General features: G+C 41.7%; 2 protein-coding genes and 1 non-coding gene across 4 annotated transcripts in view; all 3 read left to right on the top strand.

The window, feature by feature from the left end:
- The first annotated feature begins 1008 nt into the window (after positions 1-1008).
- Positions 1009-1144, top strand: LOC118939612. The gene has a single exon (XR_005036645.1). It is a non-coding gene; the product is annotated as a small nucleolar RNA SNORA2/SNORA34 family (small nucleolar RNA).
- Positions 1145-3534: 2390 nt separating this feature from the next.
- Positions 3535-6979, top strand: LOC100301771 (poly (ADP-ribose) polymerase family, member 3; the record flags this gene model as incomplete). Its single annotated transcript, NM_001160600.2, is given in 2 exon segments — positions 3535-3731; positions 6512-6979. Coding segments are annotated over 2 exon segments (284 nt in total), but the record flags the coding sequence as incomplete, so codon positions are not given.
- A 390-nt stretch (positions 6980-7369) lies between these two features.
- LOC110492019 (nck-associated protein 5-like) overlaps positions 7370-22211 on the top strand; it is a 52062-nt gene continuing 37220 nt past the window's right edge. Inside the window, exon 1 of one of the 2 annotated variants that reach the window (XM_021565973.2) lies at positions 7370-7545. The gene's annotated coding sequence lies outside the window, so the exon portion shown is untranslated. Of the gene's footprint in view, positions 7546-18981; positions 19193-22211 lie in introns of those variants that run through there. The other variant, XM_021565972.2, reaches the window with a different exon arrangement.

The raw sequence follows: 22211 nt of genomic DNA, 5'->3' as shown, positions 1-22211 counted from the left end.
TGCACATGTATAAAACAGACAGCTAGCACATGAGTCTGTGGATAGAATGCTGCTGGTATGTGATGATCAATCATGTTCATTGATACTTTCGTTTTAGTTGGGTCTGTTCTACCTTTTGGGATTTGAGACATAAGGGTATCGTTAGAAATGTCTATTCCAATAAAGTATCGAAGCGTTTCGGTGTCCATATAATCAGTTCTGTTGGACTTAACCTCTAATGCAAATAGCGAGTTTTAACTTCCTCTGACAAACAGCAATTTATTTCGTTGTGAGTGACAGGGGCTTGGTGTCTGAGTGGGAAGGTGCACAGAAGGCATAACGGAGACCAGACCAAAAAGGCAGCACGCTCAGAAATAAATATGATCCTTGCGATACAGATATTTGGAACATTGTGCTAAAACATCAATTTGATATATCGTCTCAGTACAATAGTGTCAGCAGAGGGAAAACTGTGTTTTGTGGGAACGCAGGCAGTATGCCGGATTTGGTGTATCCGGACTAAGACGTTGCATTAACTGGTCACCGTATGCGTTAACCTCAACCAAACTTTGGTTGAGGAATTTGAGGATCTTAACCTTATTCCTGTCGTTGTGTGTGTTCTCTCTACAGGCGCATACGATGCGGTCCAGCCAGAGGTGTATCTCCTATGTGGAAGGGACCCGCTGTTCTAACCAGTGTCTCCCAATGACACGACATTGCGTCTCTCGTATCCTTCATACGGTTCTTCTGGTGTCCTCTATGATCAGTCATGTGTTTATCTAAAGTTCGTTTTCAAATTTGCATTAATCTTTTTCGTGGACTTTTGTGTTACCCTAGCATACTAATGCTTGTTGTGCCGAAAGCTGGGGGCATTAGTTAACTGGAGCATTAGTTAGTAAGGCGGTCCAAGCTTGATAACCAGTCTGCAGAATAACGTATTTCCCATTCGAACCCTAACTTCTTATGTGCTTGACCTGCAGAATATTCATGGACTAATTTCACTCTCCCTTTACTACACACAATTGCTAAAAGGGCCCAAATCAAGTCTGACAGTTTGTGGTAGCTGTGCAGATCCTAACAGGGCCAACATTAACATCTTCCCATGGTCTGTTGGTTTTCTCTATATTAACAAAGGGAATAGTCAATTCAGTTGGAAGGAACAAACGCCTCCTTTACAAGTCCGTTATTTTAACATTTTTTACTTCATGTTTTTTTTCGAACAGAAACGTGTGTACGCCAGTTTCATTACGCTGTTGGTCTGCTAGTAATCAAGTGGTTGACATAGCAAGTAATTCTGCTTAAAATGTTATTCCAAGAATCAATAAAACCTGGTTAATTCCGAGCAAAGCGTTTGTCAACCTGTTGCAAAATTTTGCTATACAAAACCAACCAAGCCTTTTTAAGCCATTTATTTGTACCTTGCAGCGTCTCACACAACAAATACCCAAATACTGTTATTGTAGTGAACTTGTGATGTAAAGCTAGTAAAAACTACCTACGTCGTTTTAATGCTGTTGTTGTAGACTGCTTATTTGTGTGGTAATTGTAATGACGGTGCTAATTGTTTGCTTAACGCATATGTATCCAACTTAGCCCATGGAGGGCAGAGTGTCTGCGGGTTTTCCCTCTCTTGTACTTGATTGCTGAATTAAGGTCACTAATTAGTAAGGAACTCGCCTCACTTGGTTGTCTAGGTCTTAATTGAAAGGAAATCCAGCGACCCACTAGGCCTTCCATGGAACGAGTTTGACACCCCTGGTCTAACTGGTGTTTTTTTTTTTTGTTTCTGACGTTCTGTTGCATGCCCATGATTCCTATAGATGCCCAACACCGAAGGAAGATGAGCTGATCTAGCCTTGATTTCTAGGCTTCCTCACATTGGTTCCTATAGCAGAGTAATACACAATACTCTGAAGTATCTTAATGGGAGACTATAACTGATGTAATTGCCATTGTGGATGTCAGTTATTATTCTTTACCATAAGACATCCAGACATCTACCAGGACAGTAACCAGGTACTGTTCAAGATGTGTCCGGGGCTGAAGGATGTTCCCTGTGACCGGCCCGTTCACATGGGCCAGTCAGAGGAGCCTCGCTGCCCCCTGCACCTCTCCCTGCCTCCCCCCATGTACCAGCCTGAACAGGAGACGGCCCTGACCCCAGAGCAGCTGGATGCAGTACTGCCCAAAGACATGTACCTGAGTGCTGCAGAGCTACAGCCCACGGAGAGCCTGCCGCTAGAGTTCAGTGACGTACGTGAAGTCTGACCACCAAGTTTCCTGCTCTTATTTTTTTTTTTTTCACCTTTATTTAACCAGGTAGGATAGTTGAGAACAGATGTTTTGTGCTAACATTCCACTGCTTGTACTCTGGCATATGACACCGTACAAGGGGTGGAATGTTACCACACAACGTGTCTGGATTTCAGACTATGAGTATATCATAAGAACAGGAAACTTGCTGGGAGTCAGAGGTGTGTATCTCACTGATTTGTGTTGTTTTTAATTTCTTCACCCCCCCCCCCAAGATTTACTTTCACTCTTTCTGCTACCATTATTGCTAAAGGTGCCCTAATCAAGTCTGACAGCTTGTAGCTGTCCAGATCCTAACAGGGCCAACATTAACATCTTCCCATGGTCTGTTGGTTTCCCCCATATTAACAAAGGGGATAGTCAATTCAGTTGGAAGCAACAAACACGTTTATTCCTCCAAAACTGATTTTCTTTTTTTCACCCCCCAGAATGTCTAAACATGTTGCATGTATACTGAACTAAAATATAAACATTTAAAGTGTTGGTTTCATGAGTCTTTGATACCAAAATAGCGTCTAAAATACTTTGATGTCATACCTTCTAGAATGGCCTTAACGTGATATGTCGTGATTTTGGGTGTTTCTTCTCGAGTCTATGAACTCGTGGATACAATTGTCTCTGTGTGCAGTATGAAGGAAGTTAGAGGTAGTTTGGTGAGCCAATGCTCACTACCACAAATGCTAGTTAGCAATTGAGGTAATCCTTTGCAACTTCTTTCAAACTGCATGTAGACAAATGGTATCCACGAGTTCATCTGATTCTAGGGAAGTAGATTATGGGCTTCATTTCCACATTCCTGACGTAATCCCTTTTAACAAGGCTCACAGCAGTATTATTCAAAGTCGACAGGCCCATTTAAAAACAATTTTGTGTTCTTTTTTTTTTACTGATTTATTGTATGGGGCAATATACAAATGTTTTGAAAAATGTATTTATTGGTTTATTCATTTTAAGAGATTGTAATAAATCCATTTTATAGATTTTAAAGTTTCATTAGATTTGGTGGGATAGGGTAGGCAGAAATTCTGGTGCAAAAAATGGGGTCCCCATTGAAAAGGGTTGGATTTCACTGGCTTGCTGTATGTGCTCAACCATAGCATTAGTGTTTATCTGTCACAACTCTCTCTGCCTTTTACTTCCCCTGTAATGTAGCTGCATTAATCTACTTGGCTGAGGAATAGAAACACCTTGTAACACTTACCCACTAATGTCTTCCCCGCCCCTCTCCTGTTCATCTCCTGTAGGACCTGGATGTAGTGGGGTGTCCTCCGTCCCCTCTGATGTTTGACACGGCCCTGGCTCTGGAGGACCAGACTATCAGGGCCATCGCTGAGGGTCCTATGGACATCCTGACTGGGGTCGAGCTGGATGCTTCGGGACACGATGACTCTGCTGACATGGAGCTCTCTGAGAGAGTTCTGCAGTCTATAGAGGACCAAGTGAGTTGTCGCCCTTGATTTCTTAACCCCCGAAAGTCGATTGAAGCGCTGGTCTAAGATGCATACATACATGAATACATAAGTTGCATAATAAAAAAAATCCCTGTCGAAATCCATCAGTTTAGGCTAGGGACCTGTTATTTATTTATTTTTTTTCCTTTGGATGCGTCTCGATCCACCACATCCGCCAGTGTCGCACTTCTGCATCTGCGGTGACAGGTGGTTGAATTAGAGCAATGTTTGTCAGACCATGAGACATCCCGGAAAGCTGTAGCGTCCGAACGGTTTGGCCTACAAACTATTACCATTATGGAAAGGGGAGACTCGCGTGTTCTCCGTTTTGGTCTAGGACCCACAAGTGTCACAGGATTCATATGAAGGTAATCGGTACCCGTAAAAAAAATAAATAAACAAATTGAAGTATGACGGTAGTTTTGTGCCTACCCAAGGGTTAAATATGTGTAAAAAAAAAATGTATTTTTCATCTCCTAGATTCAGGACACACTTAAACCTTTCTTCTAAATGTTTTTACTGTCTTTTTTGAGATTTGAGTGTTATTCAATGCATTTCTTTGGGCATTAGTAGTAAAGGCAAATCTACAGTACCAGTTAAGTTTGGAGACCTCATTCAAGGGTTTCTTTATTTTTACTACTTTCTTTTTGCATTGTAGAATAATAGAAGACATTAAAACTATGGAATCATGTAACCAAAAGTGTTAAACAAATCAAAATATATAGATAATTCAAAGTGCCTTGACAGCTTTGAACACGCTTGGCATTCTCTCAACCAGCTTCATGAGGTAGTCACCTGGAATGCATTTCGATTAACAGTTGTGCCTTGTTAATTTGTGGAATTTCTTTCCTTAATGCATTTGAGCCAATCAGTTGTGTTGTGACAAGGTAGGGGTGGTATACAGAAGATGGTCTGTTACCAAAAAGGGCTAAGTCCATATTATGACAAGAACAGCTCTGATAAGCAAAGCGAAATGACAGTCCATAATAAAAAACCTGGAATGAATAGGTGTCAACTTTGGAATGGTCCTAAAATTCCAAATCAAATGGCTAAATGAGTTTTTATTTAACTAGGCAGGTCGGCTAAGAACAAATTCTTCTTTACAATGACGGCCTACCAGAAGGCAAAATATATAGGACAAAACACACAGTACGACAAGACACCTCAACACTACATAAAGAGGCCTAAGACAACATTGCATGGTAGCAACACATGGCAGCAGCACAAAACATGGTAGAAAAATTATTGGGCTCAGACAACATCACAAAGGGCAAGAAAGTAGAGAACAATATATCACACGAAGCAGCCACAACTGTCAGTAATTGTGTCCGTGAATGAGTCTTTGAATGAAGAGATGGGAAACCAAATGTATGACAGTCTTCAAACAATTCCACATATCAGTTTAGCACCCCAGCTCCCCAATGTCTGACTATAAACATGGTTGTGTATCAGCAATATGTAGAGTTTTCCAACATGTGTGTGTGATTATTTATTATTATTCAGCATAGTAGTTGTAGCAGTTCTGAAAGGAATGACTAACCAACAGAAAAATACATTCTTATAAAGTTGAGTAGATTGAAAATGTACAGTGCCTTCAAAGTATTCATACCCCTTGAGTTATTCCACATTTAGTTGTTACAGCCTGAATTGAATCTATACACAATACCCCATAATGACAAAGTGGGGAGAAAAATGTATAATTTTTGCAGATGTAATTGAAAATAAAATGCAGAAATCTATAATTTACGTAGGTATTCGCATAGAAGCACCTTTGGTGATTACAGCTTTGAGTCATCATCTAGGGTATGTCTATCAGCTGTGTACATCTATTTGGGGATTTTCTCACAATCTGTTAAGTTAGATGGGGAGTGGCGGTGAAACTTTCCACAGATTTTCAATGGAATTCATGCCTGGAGTTTGGCTGGGCCGCTCAAGGACTTTCACGTACTTGTTCTGAAGCCATTAGTGACATTGTACGCTTGGCGTCGTTGTGCTGTTAGACTGGGGCAAAGATTTTGCGTTCCAAGGTCATTTGCACTCTGAAGCATGTTCTCATCAAAGATTTGGCTCCATTCATTATTCCCCCTTTCTCCAGTCCCTGCCTTTCTGAAAAGCATCCCCATAGCGTGATGCTGTCACCGCCATGTTTCACGGTAGGGATGGCGTTACAAGGTTGCGCTGTGCCTGGTTTTCTCCAGAAATGGCACTTTGCATTCAGGCCAAAGAGTTCAATTTGTCTCATCAGACCACAGAATCTTTTGCCTTATACTCAGTCTTTCACATGCCTTTTTGCAAACTCCAGGCGTGGTGTCATGCTTCTTTCTCAGGAGTGACCTCTGTCTGGCCACTCTCCCATAAAGCCCAGATTTGTGAAGTTCTGTAGAGACCTTTGTCCTTCTAGCAGGTTCTCCCATCTCAGCCAAGGAACTCTGTAGTTTAAATCATGTCCAAACAATTTAATTGGCAACAAGGTGAACTCCAAGTTGTAGTGATCTCTCAAGGATAATCAAAGAAAGTTGGCTGCACCTGAGCTCTATTTGGAGTGTGTATACTTGTGTAAATTAGATATTTCATTTTCAATAAATTTACAAAAATGTCTACACGTTTTCACTTTGTCATTATGTGGAGAAACAGATCTATTTAATCAAGTCAGGCTGTTACACACACACACGGTATGAATACTTTCTGAAGGCACTCTACATTGTTGATGGCTAATGCGTGCTATAAATGAATCTAGGTTTAGCTAAACTGCTCATCTTCCCCTCCAGATTGTATCAGAGGTAATAGGAGGAGGGGACACCACGGAAAATTCATCTACAGAACTGGACCATGTTGCTGCAGACACCTCCAGATGAGAGCTTTGCCTCCAGACTTGTGTTGAATTCCAGAGACTAATGTTGAGTTGACCAATTCAAAGCCAGGATGGATCTTCAAGGTGGTAGATCATAACAAAGCCTTTGCACACCATTGCCAAATGACTACTGTTAAGTCATTGTTTAATCAGTTGTCATATTACTAACTTTTGCTGATACTCTCTGAGTCGGTTCAATGTCTGTCTGGTCTTGTGCACCGTTGCCTTTCTCAACTTTACCTGTGTAATTTAATAAATCCTGGTTTCTCCTTAAACTACAAACATATGTATATCTTGTATACAAAGTCAGTGTTGGTGTAGTGAAGAGATGAAACACCACTTGTAACTCTGGTTTGTTACTGTTCAATAAACACTCCACAAATGCATTTATTGATTTTTACCTTATTACACCTCCTTTATAGGGTTCTCGAAATGGGTGAAACGTAATTATTGCAAGTAGTTTAGTTTGAACATAATAGCCTATTCTTGAAACAACAAATTACTGACTATTTTCACCAGTATGTAACCAAGTGTGTCCATTGGATCCATTTTACTTCTGCAGCACCACTAAATTGTTTCTGAGAATGCCAATATTTTGGTTTGCCAAACGCTGAGAGTATTATTCTCCAAAGTATCATCCGCTAAACATGGACCTTTCGAGGCTGCAGGTGAGTTCAACGGTGGGTGTTTTATTATTTGTGTGTATATATAAATAAATCTCCTTCGGTGAGGTTGGTCATACTTGGCAATGTGGGGCTGTTTGACGTCACTCTTCTCTAAACCAGTCTCGGACACAACGCTGCCTGCAAGGCTAAATGCAACCGAGAAGACATCGTCCTAAGACTGGATCTCTTTCATACAATGATTTAAATGTAGGCTAGCTATCTAATAAAGGAGCTATTTATACGTTTTATGGTACGTTTTTCTGCGGTAGCCTAATCAACAAATGAGGTGAGTTTCATTGCAAGCATAAATGTCTGCACTCACTAGGCTACTTACTGTAAATTGCTCTGGATAAGAGCTAAATGTGACGAACTGATTTTAAAAGGTCTCTTCGGTAAGGCCATTCTACTGCCAATGTTTGTCTATGGAGATTGCATGGCTGTGTGCTCGATTTATACACCTGTCAACAATCGGTTAAGGGTTAGTTTCTAAAAACAACCATACCAAAATAACATGCCAGTTGCTGTGAGCGATGTGGTCTCCCTCCAGATAAAACCGGGAAATTATACATCTAGGAATATATGCTGTTGCCCTCCAAAAGTCTACATAATGGCAATGTAGGCTAGGCTACTAATAGCATTGTCTAGGTTGGTCTGTTGTCTGGCGGACACGAATCCAAAACATGGATTTGATTTATGGGAAAACCCCTAACAATTTCTGGGCACTTTTGGAATGTAGGTTATAATGTATATTTGGTGTGCTCACTTACACCATAAACAGCAGTGACTAATTCAAGTATAATGGGCAGTAAAAGTATTCCCTCACCCTGGATAATTTAGTTCAAAAACATTATTTAAATACAGATGTGTTGCAGGCCTTTTGTGTCCCACATGTCTGCCTAGAGACCGTTGAAAGATATGTTATAAAAGGAAATGTTGCAGTGGATTTAGAATTATTTACAAACCCTAAAACATGATGGCGTTTGGATCCATTGAGAGAAACATGGATTATTTTTCCCAAGTGAATTGTTACAAGATTGTTTCAAACACGCAGATAATTTTCAGTCATACGATGGAACATATGATCAAAACATATTTATTTGCCATTTGATCATATTGGCATGCTTCGATGTATTGTTTTGTGACAGAATTATGCTGACAAAGAAATACTTTTCTTCTAATGCATCAGCCATAACATGATGGCATAGCACTACACGAGACGTCTAGACGTAGTGTTTGACAAGTCCTTGTGCTCATATGCATAGAGTAGGCCTAATTAGTGCTTTTGTTGAGATTATAACCTCTAAAATCAAGGTCATTCATTCCCTAGAGAAGTTGTTTCAACGTTCCTGGTTGTGATGACTGTTCACTGCTCCAGTATAAGGAATTAGAGCAATGGAAACATGTCTGTACAGAGCTGCATTGAGACTTATATTAACACACTTCGACAATGCTGTTATTGAATGTCTTTTCGCAGACAGGTCAGTGTCATTGGGCTGTAAGAGGTGTATCTTTCTTAAACGTACTGCTTCTCTGTGCATTTGCATTATCCCCCTCTCGTCTGTTATAAATAAATGTTCACTCTATCGCCCTCTGCACCCCGCCTTTTTGCTGCATGCTGGTAGTTACCATTGTTATGCAGCCGAGTAGAGACGCTTCTGGAGCAGCGTGTGTGTGTCTCTGGAACCACACATTAGCATGTAGAAATATTCATAAATTACCACGTGGAGCTGGAACGATATGGCAGAGCTCAAAGCAGGAGGAATCACGAATATCTCCCGGTAACATCACTACCGTTTCCACACACTGCAGATATGTCGATGTTGCCCCCCGCAGATATTTGGAAGCCCCCCATGTCCCGCAGCCGTTTGTTATTCTAGGATAGTAAAACAAGGGATGTTCTCCCCTGTGGGGACATTTCCCACGTCCCCATGAGGCTAAAGTATATTTGAAATGTAGAGGTTAGGGAAAATAGGATTTTGAATGGAAATGTGTTTTAGATCTCAACGAGGATAGAACATAACTGTGTGTGTGTGTGTGTGTGTCGACTAAAGGCAGAACATAATTTAGGGGTCATTATAAGAACAGTTTAAACTCTTCCTCTTCTATTTCTCTCCTAATATAAACTATATAAAATCATTTGTTTGTTATTGAATGATAACAATAGCCTTTTTGGCTTAGATAGGCCTATGGCTACCCCAATTCATTCCTCTAATGCAGGGGTTCCCAAAACTTAAATAAGCGTTAAAGCTAATTTAATATGACTGAAACATGACAACAAAATCAATGCGCTAAAAAAAACGTTAGCTGACATGGTCTGAAAAACATGGAGATACTTGGACAAAACCATGAACATTATAAAGCTAGTATCCTCTGGTTTGATACATTTATTTGATAAAGGACAGATTGTTATTGGTCATTTTGGAGAGACCGAAGGTAAACTTAGTTCTGTTTCCACTTTCCAACCATATAGTAACCATTCCATAACTTTACTTCAATTATATATATTTTATTCTATGAATAAGTCTTTCTGGGTCTGGCCAGACATGAGGACAAAGGATGTGGATGTTGAGATGTGAGAACATGCTTGGCTCAGCTGAGATGGTTCTGTGGGTGTCTGTACTGACTGACACGGCTACCTCCCAAATGGCACCCTATTTCCTACATAGTGCGCAACTTTTGACCAAAGCCCTATGGGCCCTGGTCAAAAGTAGTGCACTTTATAGAGAATAGAGTGTCATTTGAGATGCGTCCACGGTGCCTGGCGTCCAGATGTTAGCTGCTGCTGGCTGGCTATGTCCATGCCCGTATGTTAATGCTTCGTGCTCCACTCTGGCCTTGAGTGCAACACTGCTGTTCTATTACCAGCCTGTAGTCAGGGCCACATTCAGTCGAAAAATGTAGCGGAACATTGCAGAGGTCCAGGGTTGTGTCCAATAGGTACTACACAGTAGATCACTTTTTGAAGCTGGCGAAACAGTGAGGTACTACTTGAATTTGTTCAATAAGAAAAGCTCATATTCATTGGTATGTTTTGCCCTACTGAGCATGACCCAGACTTCATTGCCTGTCCAAGTGCTGGCAAGAGAACTCCAGTTGTTGGCAAGGGGATTCCTGTTATCACTGAAGTGTAAAAACCTGTCTGTGTAAAAACAGCTGTGTAAAAACCTGTCTGTAAACAGGCGAGACAAATGTTTTTCCTTACAGAGTTTAATGTTTAGTAGAATGTAAAGAGGAACAATTCATCAACTTTTTATTAAGATCATCAAAAATTTGACCTGAAAGGTATTTATAATGGTTGTTGTGTGGTTACTGGGTTCAGTTATAAAAGATAGTGGGTTTTATAACCCTTTTTGTTCGTAATGGCAAACAAATATATAATGTAATTTTATTAAAGCTTTGTTTTTTAAAAACTTGGATCATAAGTAAATTCATGCACTGTATAATTAGTTTTCTTACCATTTTGAATCAATGGTGATAAATGCAGGGCCATTCCTTGCGGTTCTGCCGCCTTAGCCAAGACCAAAAAATACCACCCGGGCGAAACTAGAATAGTCACAGTAAGCAAAATGTTGTTGAAAAGATGTCAGAAATACATATTTTCCAGACGTTGAAGTTAGGTTCAATGTAGGTTCTGAATGAAAGTTGAAAAAATATTTTTTGGACGTTGAAAAATACATATTTTTCGGGCTTTGAAATCAGGTTCATTTTCAGTTCTGAATTAGTTGAAAATAAGCTACTAATTATCTGGATGTTGAAAATAAGTATTTTCCAGACGTATATGTTTGGGCCAAATCAAGGCTGGTCCATTACCAGACAAAATCTGAACCAAACATCGACGTCTATGATTGGTTAAGATTTGGACCGGACCAAAAATAAATGACCATTGAAATCAAGGCCGGTCTGAACCGCACCAAATGTGAACTAAACATGATTGGCTCAGATTTGGTCCGGACCAAACACCAATGTCCGTGGATGTGGAAATCAAGGCCGGGCTGCACCAAAAAAAGACGTCCAAAAGGTGTCTGCATCGGTCCGTGCTTACTGCTTACTGAGGTATATCCTATAGTGAATTTCATAAATGCCTAACTGTGGTAAGCCTAATGTTTGTAAAACACCAAAAAAAAGACATCCGATCCGGACAGGACCAATAAAAGACGTCCAAAAGACATCGGCTCGTGCTTACTGGGGTGTAGCCTACCTTGTCGCCCACACTGGAATTTTTTGAATGCCCATCTATGTTGTTGGCCTACCTTTTGTAAAACAGGCTGTTGCATTGGCTTTATTAGTCCCGATTTATGTGACTAATCAGTTTGGCAATTCAAGCTCTGAAAATCAGCTACCCAACTTTATCAGCAGTTATCGAGAGCCTATTTGCAATGTGTTTACACAGCGGGAAATGCAGAAGTGTTTTCTTTTTCTCCATGATCAGCTTGTCAATAATTGACGGATACAAACTTGAAACCACTGATCATGACAATGGGGTGAAACTCCTGGACAACAGTTGTGATTGTCCATTCCTTAGCGTCCATTTTACTTTGACCTGTTTTATTTGATTAAGCGCCATTTAGGTTAGGCTATTTGATCGGAGAAACCTGCATGATGTAAAAAGTGTCTGTTTTTTGACAACGTTGGTGGAGAACTGCAGTGATTGCGGCTCTCCAACAGCACCCAGAGGCGCGCTGGGAATGGACAAGCTAAATATTTTGCGCCCCTGCCTTTGACAAAATGGACACTGCTTATCACAGGGCACCATCAGTGCTCACCTAAAAAGCCCATATGTCACTGGTTGAGAGAAATTGTCATTTTTTGGGGGCAGTATTATGTGAGGTTGTATGTGTTGTTGTTGGAGGTGCGTCTTGGTCAGTTTAGCTCAGAAAATGGCGCCCTTGTCAATCTGGCGCTATAGGCGGCTGCCCAATGAGCAGACAGGCCTTGGATAAATGTTCAAAGCTGTGACTGTTACAGGTAAAGGTTTTGAACTTTTAACTTAAGTAAATGAATGAAAAAAAATGATACAATTCCTTTCCCCAAGTCAATTCATGGTTTTGGTGACAAAATGTAATCAATGTCCACATGGTGTGATTTAACAGTGAGCCAGCATTTGTGTACCATTGTTCGGGGCGAGAGAGCTGGAGCACATGGTCTGAACAGATTGTAAGCTTTATCAGAAATGTTTATCAAAATATTGTACTTTTTTGCCATTGCCAAAAAAGGGGTACATTTCTTAGTCCTTTGGTGTGACGCCTTTTAAAAGTACAATTTAAAAAAGTATAATCTTTTGACAATTTAACGATAGAAAAAGCTATTAAAATATGTTGTGGTTAAATTAAATGGTTAGCCCAGCTACCACATTTGGTTCCTTGGAAGTTGTGGGAACGTATGTTTTTGGTTTCACATTGGTTGTGGGAACAAAGCCATATGTTTCCTGACAGTTAAAACTGAACTTAATATAATGTTTACATACCCTACATTACTCATCTCAAATGTATATGTATATACTGTACTCCATATCATCTACTGCATCTTGCCATATTTATGTCATACTTGTATCACTAGCCACTTTAAACTATGCCACTTTTATGTTTACATACCCTACATTACTCATCTCATATGTATATACTGTACTCGATACCATCTACTTGCCTAATCCGTTCTGTACCATCACTCATTCATATATCTTTATGTACATATTCTTTATGCCTTTACACTTGTGTGTGTGTATAAGGTAGTAGTTGTGGAATCGTTGGTTATTACTGCATTGTCAGAACTAGAAGCACAAGCATTTCGCTACACTCGCATTAACATCTGCTAACCATGTGTATATGGCAAATAACATTTGATTTGATTTGAACGTTTCTTAAATGTTTTGAGAACAGAAGTGAAAATGTTGCCTGTTCTGGGGACATTTGTTTTTAGGTTGCAGGGAGGTTCTGAAAATGTTAATAGTTAATGCTCTGAGAATGGAAATTGTAGACCATTTGGAGGTTTTTGAATAACTTCCTTTAAATGTTCACTGAATGTTTCAATTAGACATTTAATAACACTGCAAAATTATTTTGGGTTACCATTTTATTTATTTTTTACCCCTTTTTCTCCCCAATTTCGTGATATGCAATTGGTGGTTACAGTCTTGTCCCATCGCTGCAACTCCAGTACGGGCTCGGGAGAGGCGAAGGTCGAGAGCCATGCGTCCTCCGAAACCCAACCCTGCCCGAGCCGCAGTGCTTCTTGACACACTGCTTGCTTAACCCGGAAGCCAGCCGCACCAATGTGTCGGAGGAGACCGAAGTCAGTGTGCATGCATCCATCCCACTACAGGGAGTCGCAAGAGCACGATGGGACAGACCCTCCCCTATCCCGGATGATGCTGGGACAATTGTGTGCTGTCTCCTGGTCGCGGCCGGCTGCGACACAGCCTGGGATCGGACACGGACGCAGTTCCTTAGACCGCTGGGCCCTGGGTTAATTTTTTTGAACTCCAAGCACAGATAGTATACATGGAAATTAATTTCCTTAGGCATTAATCGTGCAAACACATCTATGTTTTATTGTGACACGGCATCAGTAAGATTTCAACCTATAATCATCTGTTCTTTATCCATGGAATTAGTCCACTGCGTCACCATGATGGAGGTAGCATGCCATGTTTTCTTTACACATGCAAAGCTGTTCATTTTAGTCTATTCAAACAGCCCGCATTTCAAAGGGAACAAGCGCTCATTAGTGGGTGTGGCCAACACACCTGAACACACTTAACAAGATAGAGGACAGAGAGAGTTTTGTCGATGCTGAGAATGGAATGTACAGTGCCGTGAAAAAAAGTATTTGCCCCCATTTCTGATTTTCTCTATTTTTGCATATTTTTTTACACTGAACGTTATCAGACCTTCAACAAAAACCTAATATTATATAAATGGAACATTTGATTTTATTTTACCTTTTATTTAAACCAGGCAAATCCATTCTTATTAACGATGACGGCCTGCCAAGAAGCAAAAGGCCTCCTGTGGGGATAGGGGCTGGTATTAAACATAAAAACAATGTAATACAAAACGGACAACACAGAGAGAAGACACTGGCAACAGCACAAATACAACAGCAAACAAACAGTGGATGTGTGTGTGAGTACATGCAGCAATGTGTGTGGTGTGTGTGTGAAGTAAAACATCATGCTCCCTTACATAAGGCAACGCAAACTAGTGACATCGGATTGATCAGTCTCACATCTCTGTGAAGGAACTTTGGCCCACTGTTTCATGCAGAACTGCTTTAACTCCGCAACGTTTGTGGGGTTTTGAGCATGAACGGCTCCTTTCAGGTCCCGTCACGGCATCTCAATCGAGTTTAGGTCTCGACTTTGACTAGACCATTCCAAAATGTGTTGCTTATCAGCCTTTCTGATGTAGACCTGCTTGTGTGTCTTGGATCATTGTAATGCTGCATGACCCAGCTGTGCTTCAGCTCATGGATGGATGGCCTGACATTCTCCTTTAGAATGATCTGATACGGAGCAGAATTCGTAGGTCCTGAGGCAGCAAAGAATCCTCAAATCATCACACTATCACCACCATGCTGGAGCGCTGGTTTGAGGTTCTTACTGTGTGTGGAATGCAGTGTTTGGTTTTTGCCAGACATAACGAGACCTATGTCGGGACCGATGTCGTCCACGCTGTGGCTGTGGGTAGGTCGGGTTCGGGGGTCGCCTTGAGGCCAGGTACACCTCAATGTTTTGGCGGCCTACCTGAGTGACCTTTACCATTAGCATTATTCTTGTCTCAAAACTGAAGCCATGCAAGTATTGGGACACACGGCCGGTACAGTGAAACTGCGAATGGATAATTAAATCAGTTGTATTTCCTTTGATTGCTCCAACATTACTTGGATGACTACAACAATTCTAGAGCTAAATCAAACCAACAAGTGCTGACCTTTGGGGATGCGTGCATTCAATCAGACTCAAAACCCATGCAGGATAGTCTCGGGCACCACGAACGCTTTTCGATCGTACTTTCTGTGCCTACCATGGTGACCACGGGTAACAGTGAGTCAGGGTTCGATTTTGGTGAGGGAGCCCAAGAAACGGCAGCCAAAATCCAAGGAAGGCAGCAGGTGCCTAAATGAACCACTCCTGACTCGGGGAGGTAGTGATGGAAAAATAACAGTACAGGACTCTTTCGAAGCCCTTCAATTGGAATGAGTACACTTGAAATCTTTTAAATGAGGATTCAGACACTTCTAAACGTCAGTAATGGTGTGGGGCGGCAGGGTAGCCTAGTGGTTAGAGCGTTGGACTAGTAGCCGGAAGGTTGCAAGTTCAAACCCCCGAGCTGTCGTTCTGCTCCTGAACAGGCCCCCACTGTTCCTAGGCCGTCATTGTAAATAAGAATTTGTTCTGAACTGACTTGCCTAGTAAAATAAAGGTAAATAATTTGTTTTTATAGAAATGTATTGTTATTTTTAAGTGAAATTTGACTGCCTGTTGTCAATTGTCCATCGGTGTGACATAATGTCCAATGGGGTGACGCCAATAAATGAAAGGAAAAAAAGGTGTTGCCTTGAAGAAAATGTAGAAATAACTGTTAAGCAAGAGGCAGGTTAACATCATCATAATACACAATTGGACAAATTGGCACCCCCATGGTGGAAAAGCACTTTTCTTTTCCTACTTACACTGACTTTGCTGATAACTACTTTGTTGAGGGAAAATCTACTTGCTGCGATTGTGAAATGTTGTCTCACCTAGCTATCTTAGCACTAATGCACTAATGTAAGTCTTTCTGGATAAGAGCATCTGCTAAATGACTAAATTATACATGTAAACGTAATCTAGGTTTAGTAAAATTACTGAATCTTACTCAAAATGTAATGGGGAGACACTTTGTTACCGTCAATATAGAAGGAAATTACGTGTTTTTTCAACTGAAATTACAGAATATGATTACTGATTTAAAGTATTTGTATTGTCTATTCATTAAACCATTATATTAGCATTAATTATGATGTCACACCAGAGGACAAATTCAATTCAAGGAACTAATGCATGAAATGGTTAATACAATTGGATTAAAACATGTATCAAAGGTGGCCACGTAACATTTTGAAATGTTTAGACAGTTTAATGCATCTATATATTTTTAAACTTGAATTTTAGAATAAATTATTTTTTCACTTTTGGTTTGGCCATAATGTCAACTACCCATTTGCAGTTTGCCGAGATTAGGCCTGATCCTTTTATGCATTCAAAACAATGTCAGTGTCTGTGTACGCTCCATGAAGATGCACAGTTTAAATCAGCAATGCAAAAGCGACAGTACTTCTTGGTGATGTCTCTGGAATGGATAGTACGATTTTGACTTCGTAATTAGCCCCGGGCTAAGGCATAACTGAGCAGTTCCATACAAACTACCATAAAGGCTACCATTCTCATTTTATCTACCCAGCTGTGGACACACCCTGCCCATCTCCCATTGCCCAGTAGAGAGAGAGAGAGAGAGTGCGTGGGTGTGCATATGTGTGGGTGTGTGTGTGTGTGTATGTGTGTGCATCTCCCAGCAGAGCAGAGGCAGCCAGTGTCACATTTCTACTAGGTGAATTAGCTCCATCTCACATGGAGCTGTACACACTACAGGCCATTAAACTGTCACCTCTCAATAGGGTTTTACCCCATTAGTCTTATTTACAACCCCCTTTCACAGTAGTGAGGTTGGCTTTGCACAACAACTAACCAACCGCTCGACGAGGAAGAAGAATGGTTGAGATAGATGGACCATCTGTCAATGCATAGTTGCATTTCTTTATTTTGCTAGGCTGCTGTGCTGTATTCATTTAGTGCTTGTGAACGTTTGGTGCTTGTGTTTCTTTGGTGCATGGATGGCAGGTTGAACCGTGGAGGCTTTTGGTGTTTTTTTTATGGACATTGACAGAGGACGCCAGTCTTATGGAACGAACTTGGCTTTCATAGGTTTGCATTGTGTTTTAGTCAAATGTCTTGCCGTGTCTTGGCAAATCTGTAAGGGTCCAGGTGGAACGGTGCTCAGTGGTGGCCGGGTATGTCAGAATGTCACTACTAGTGACTGAATCTGATGATATACTGTAGCTGCATTAAAAAATATATATATTTTTTTATCAGTGCTTACTAGTATCTATGTTATGAAATGTGAGCCCCTTAGCTACCGGTACTCTACCTGTTTTTACCTATCATCAGCCAATTACGTGTCTAGCCTACAATCACCAACTCCTATAAATAGCGCTATAACATAACGTCGATATTGAGCATTCAATTAATATTGACTGTTCTATTTGTGAGTTGTGATCCTCAGAGAAGTGAAAGTGGATCTTTAAAAGGGTAACAATAGGCCTTTTATGTGAAACATGTTCTCATTCCCTCTGTTAGTTCCAGGGTACCATGTGACCTGCTCTCTATCATCCAGGTCATGGCAGCCTCTGTGCAGCTTATCTGTCCCTCTTTGAGGAGACTGTTTCTGTGAATGTTCCGTTCACTACATCCATCCCATAGAGTTAGATGCCCGTGTGGATTAATGTCCGACAGAGCAGAGGCATTGACAAAGTCCCAAATGGCACCCTGTTCCCTATATAGTGCACTACTTTTACAAGAGCTCTATGGGTCCTGGTCAAAAGTGGTGCACCATGTAGGGACTAGGGTGCCATTTGGGATGTAATAATGGTATCCAGCCAGATTCATTCACAATTTATATGACACTGGATGGAGGTGGAAGTGTATTCTCTCTCCCAACCACTAGGTGGACAGACAGATTTCTGCCTCTATGGTTGCCCTACAGTGATTCTGTTTCTTTGACAGCAGGAAGGAGGATGCACCTCAACCTAGTGCTACTTTAGGCATAGGGATGGCCACCTTTTTCCCCAATACAACATGGGGCAATACAGTGATATTTATCCAATTCCAGTGTTAAATTGGCAGAGGTTTACAAGCTTTTATAGGAATGTGGCACCATTGGCAAGCTGCTTCGGTCAAATCTAGATTCCAAGAGAGAGAGAAGCTGAGAACACTGACATTGAGATAACCCCAGGGCTTTGTTATTTGAGTTCCGGAAGTCTTCTCTGGAATCAAGTACATTCAGGTCAGGCCTCTCTGCCATGTCAATTAGGGTAATTTACTGGAAAATATGAAACAATTCGGCCGACTGGTATAAGGCATTTATTAAAGGTGTTATTTAAAAGCATTATTAGCTGCATAGTGCTTGGTCAAATCACAGATGAAAAATGCTATTACAAAGCAAACAGAATATTTGAATTATTAGCTCATGTATTGGTTGTTTATGTATAGGTTATTCATTCAATAGCGTCTTTCCCTCTTTTGCATGGTCATAGGGGAGGCTATCCTCTCCTCATTAGTTGTCTGAATCGGTATGAAAATCCTCTTAGCGCAGAACCCATGTTCTTTATACAAGCAGTTGAATAGCCCTGGATGAATAATTCCATTACTCCACTAGCCAGCCAGCCAGACTGTCGGATATCCTCTCTGTGTCCACGGCTCCATACCGTTGTCGGTTACGTGGTGTGATTTCTTTTGAAACCTAACCCATTTCTCTCTATCTCCTTTATGGCCTGACCAGCAGCTGCAGGGTTAATGTTTAGCAGCAGCAGCAGAGGCAGTAGTTTTAGGAGGAGGAGAGAGGAGAGGTGGGGGCTAGTCCACAGCTGTTGTAAGTAGGCAGGGTCTATTGGGGCAGGAAGCCTGCCTTCCCACTCGCCCTGGAACAATGGGAGATATGGCAGCCACTGCAGGCAGACAGCACAGGGCAAGCAGAGAGAGATACACAATGCACATGCCCAAGGACTGGCCTTTTCTATCAGTAGTATAAACTGGAAGACATCACCTTGAGGATAAAACCCTTCTTCAATCGGAAGGGCTCTTTCGGATGTTTTAAGCGGATGCTAGGAAACAGAGCGAGGTGAGCCTGAGTGGTCATTTTAGGACACGCACGTTGAAAATCAGACAAATACATCACTGTTAAAACTGATTTTGCGCTGTTATGGTGATTTTAGGGTGGTATTCTGATGCTATTGTCTGCGTAGATTTGGACTTGTAAGGCTGGTTGTGGCAGGCGGCGTGACAGAACCATAACAGATGATGTATTAGCTGTGGTCTGAGAGGACAGATGGACATGGGAAGCAGAGCTCAGATGCCCACCGCCAGGTCCCTTACTTTCTGTGTCATTAGTGATCAGTGGACTAGCCTACATTTTGGGGCAGCACTAAAGTAAACAGTTTCCATAAGCATATTAGTATTAGAAGATCATAGAAGAGGAGGGACATGTGTTCATGAATTCTTGTTTGTTGTTCAGTGTGCCCAATTAGGACAGAATCTCCCTTGTCTCGCTGTATCAGGACTGGCAGCCTTGTAATTCTGTTCCAGTGGGGAGGACGGATGGTGGAGGGTGGGGTTTTCGGGGTTGCCTGGCAAAGATTTTGAAATATCACAGAGAGGCCTGCGCCATTCTGTTGGATTACTCTCAGACATGGCATGGGTCCAACCTCTGGATTCTTTTGGGAATCATCCCTCCCTTCCCCAAATCCGTTATTCCCTCTATCTCTCCCCTCCACCTTCAGTCAAAACGTTGTTATTGAATTATCAGGCCCACTGTTATTTTGGCTAAACATCAGAAGCCATAGTAACAAAGGAATCTGATTAGTATGAATCTAGTCTATGTACCATCTCACTATGCTTAGATGTATGCCTACAGTGGCATATTTTAGAAATCATGGTTATAGTTGCATTGTTGTTCCTGTGAGGTGTGGTTCCTAATTTGTCTGAAGGGGTCTTCTGTGCTGTGATGTTGTTTACCCCTCCTGCCTACACACTTGTTTGTTCACACCGAGAGAACTCCAATCTGTGCCATCCCAAATTGTCAAAAGGGAAGGGTGGTATTTGATATAACCTGAGACAGCCTCCGCTTGGCAGCAGCAGCCAAATCCCCAAGTGTGTGCCTGACATGACTAAAGGAGCGTGAAGGTTTTTGGTTCTGCTGAGTTGTCTTTGATTTGTACTGTAACTATATTCCATGAATATAGAGTATACGTCTGCGCTTGGCTTATTCCTCGTGGCGTGCATCACACCAGACTAGCCACTTTGAACTCTGAGCTCCATTCAGATGACCTCACACAACACAGCATAATATCAATATCAATGTTGCCAGCCGCCACAGGCAAAAACACATTCTCAAGAAAATCATTCTGAAGAAGTGCTATTTTTTTCGCGGTCTCTTGGATGTGATCAGGTGTGAGCACCCAGTAACATTATATGCCAATGGCAAAACCCATTCTCAAGTGCCATTTTGTCTGGTCTCTTGGATGTGATCAGCCATTTTGTCTGGTCTCTTGGATGTGATCAGGTGAGCAGCTAATAACACAATATGGCTATGGCAAGTGAATCATAACAATCATCTATTACACTTGTTTCGTGTCGCTCAACAACAGATAGCCAAGATCACAGATCAGGATTTTCACACATGGAGCAGGTGTGTTCTCCTGACTCGGAGACAGGCGTGCAGACTCCTCTGCTCTAGTTAATCTGCAGCTGAAACCCAGAGTGGAAAAGGCAGATGCTAAATACTGCTAAACCCATTTGGAGTTGATGAGATCTAAAAGGGATCAGCCGTGGTTCCCATGTGGGCTGCTTGGGAGTGAAGAGTTAACGCTGTAGCTCAGTCTAAACTCATCTCGTCTGAAGGAACGCGGCCAGACTAGACTGAATCTGAAGCCAATGGCAGTGACTGAACCTGCTCCCATTTAGCAAGTTACAGTATGAGGAGAGGACTGCATCCTAAATGACACCCTATTCCCTATGTAGTGCCTAGTAGTGCACTACATAGGGAATAGGGTGCCATTTGGGAGTTAACCTTTGGCAGCGAGCATCTGACCGTGCTCCCATTTATCAATGAGGGCAAGACTTGTGGAAACGAAACATAATTACCAATGAGAGTACAGTAATGGGAATCCCAGATTACCGACTAGACGACATATAGGTTCAATACAGTGATTGTAATACCGGGTGTCTGTAGCCTGCATGCCATAGTGTTATCACTGGAAGATGAAAGGGGACTTCTAAACACTACTGGGTCTCTCTGCTGAATTATTCATCCATCTTTCTTTCATTACACTTTACAATGACTCGAGATGAAAAGAAGGGAAGATGAGAGGGAGGGGGGGGTTGTGGTTTTGGCGGGCTGCCATCTGCAGACATTGTCCCCTGCAGGGCATGGAGATTCCTCTCAAATTCCTGGTCTGTCTGACAGGACAGGAAGACCATTCCAGTTCCATAGCCTGTCCCAATTTGCTTACTACCACTTCCTCTTAGCCCTAACCCTTCGATGTGTGCAGATCTGTAAAGTGGAGAAAATATGGTGGAAGCTCCAGACCCTTCAGATATTCAATCATCAAAGGGTTAGGGCCAATGAGGAGGGAGAGTTGCAGAATTCGGACTGGCTGCCTATTCTGATGGTGACAGTCACATTCATTGCGTTTGGTCAACACAACAAAAAAAAACAGTATGAAGCTGCTCTCCTCTCTGGAGATGACAGGGATGTGATGTTTGAGTGTCCATCTGGGGAAATCAAAATGGAGCAAGAGAAATATGGCCTTGATGTCATAAACATGGCGCGACGGTTACACTGTTACCCCAGGAAATCTTAAGTCTTATTACATACAGCCAGGAAGAACTATTGGAAACAAGAGCAACGTCAACTTACCAACAGTACGACCAGGAATACGACTTTCCAGAAGCGGATCCTCTGTTTGGAGAGTCGGTACAGCCACCCGGTTTCTTCGCGCATCGCGCCAACAGAAACAAACATCTCTCTGGTAAGAAGAATGGCGGGGGTGTATGCCTTATGATTAACGAGACGTGGTGTGATCATAACAACATACAGGAACTCAAGTCCTTTTGCTCACCTGACCTAGAATTCCTTACAA

This window comes from Oncorhynchus mykiss, chromosome 16 (assembly GCF_013265735.2).
Source record: "Oncorhynchus mykiss isolate Arlee chromosome 16, USDA_OmykA_1.1, whole genome shotgun sequence".
Lineage (NCBI taxonomy): Eukaryota > Metazoa > Chordata > Actinopteri > Salmoniformes > Salmonidae > Oncorhynchus > Oncorhynchus mykiss.
This window is presented reverse-complemented; position numbering and strand designations above follow the sequence as displayed.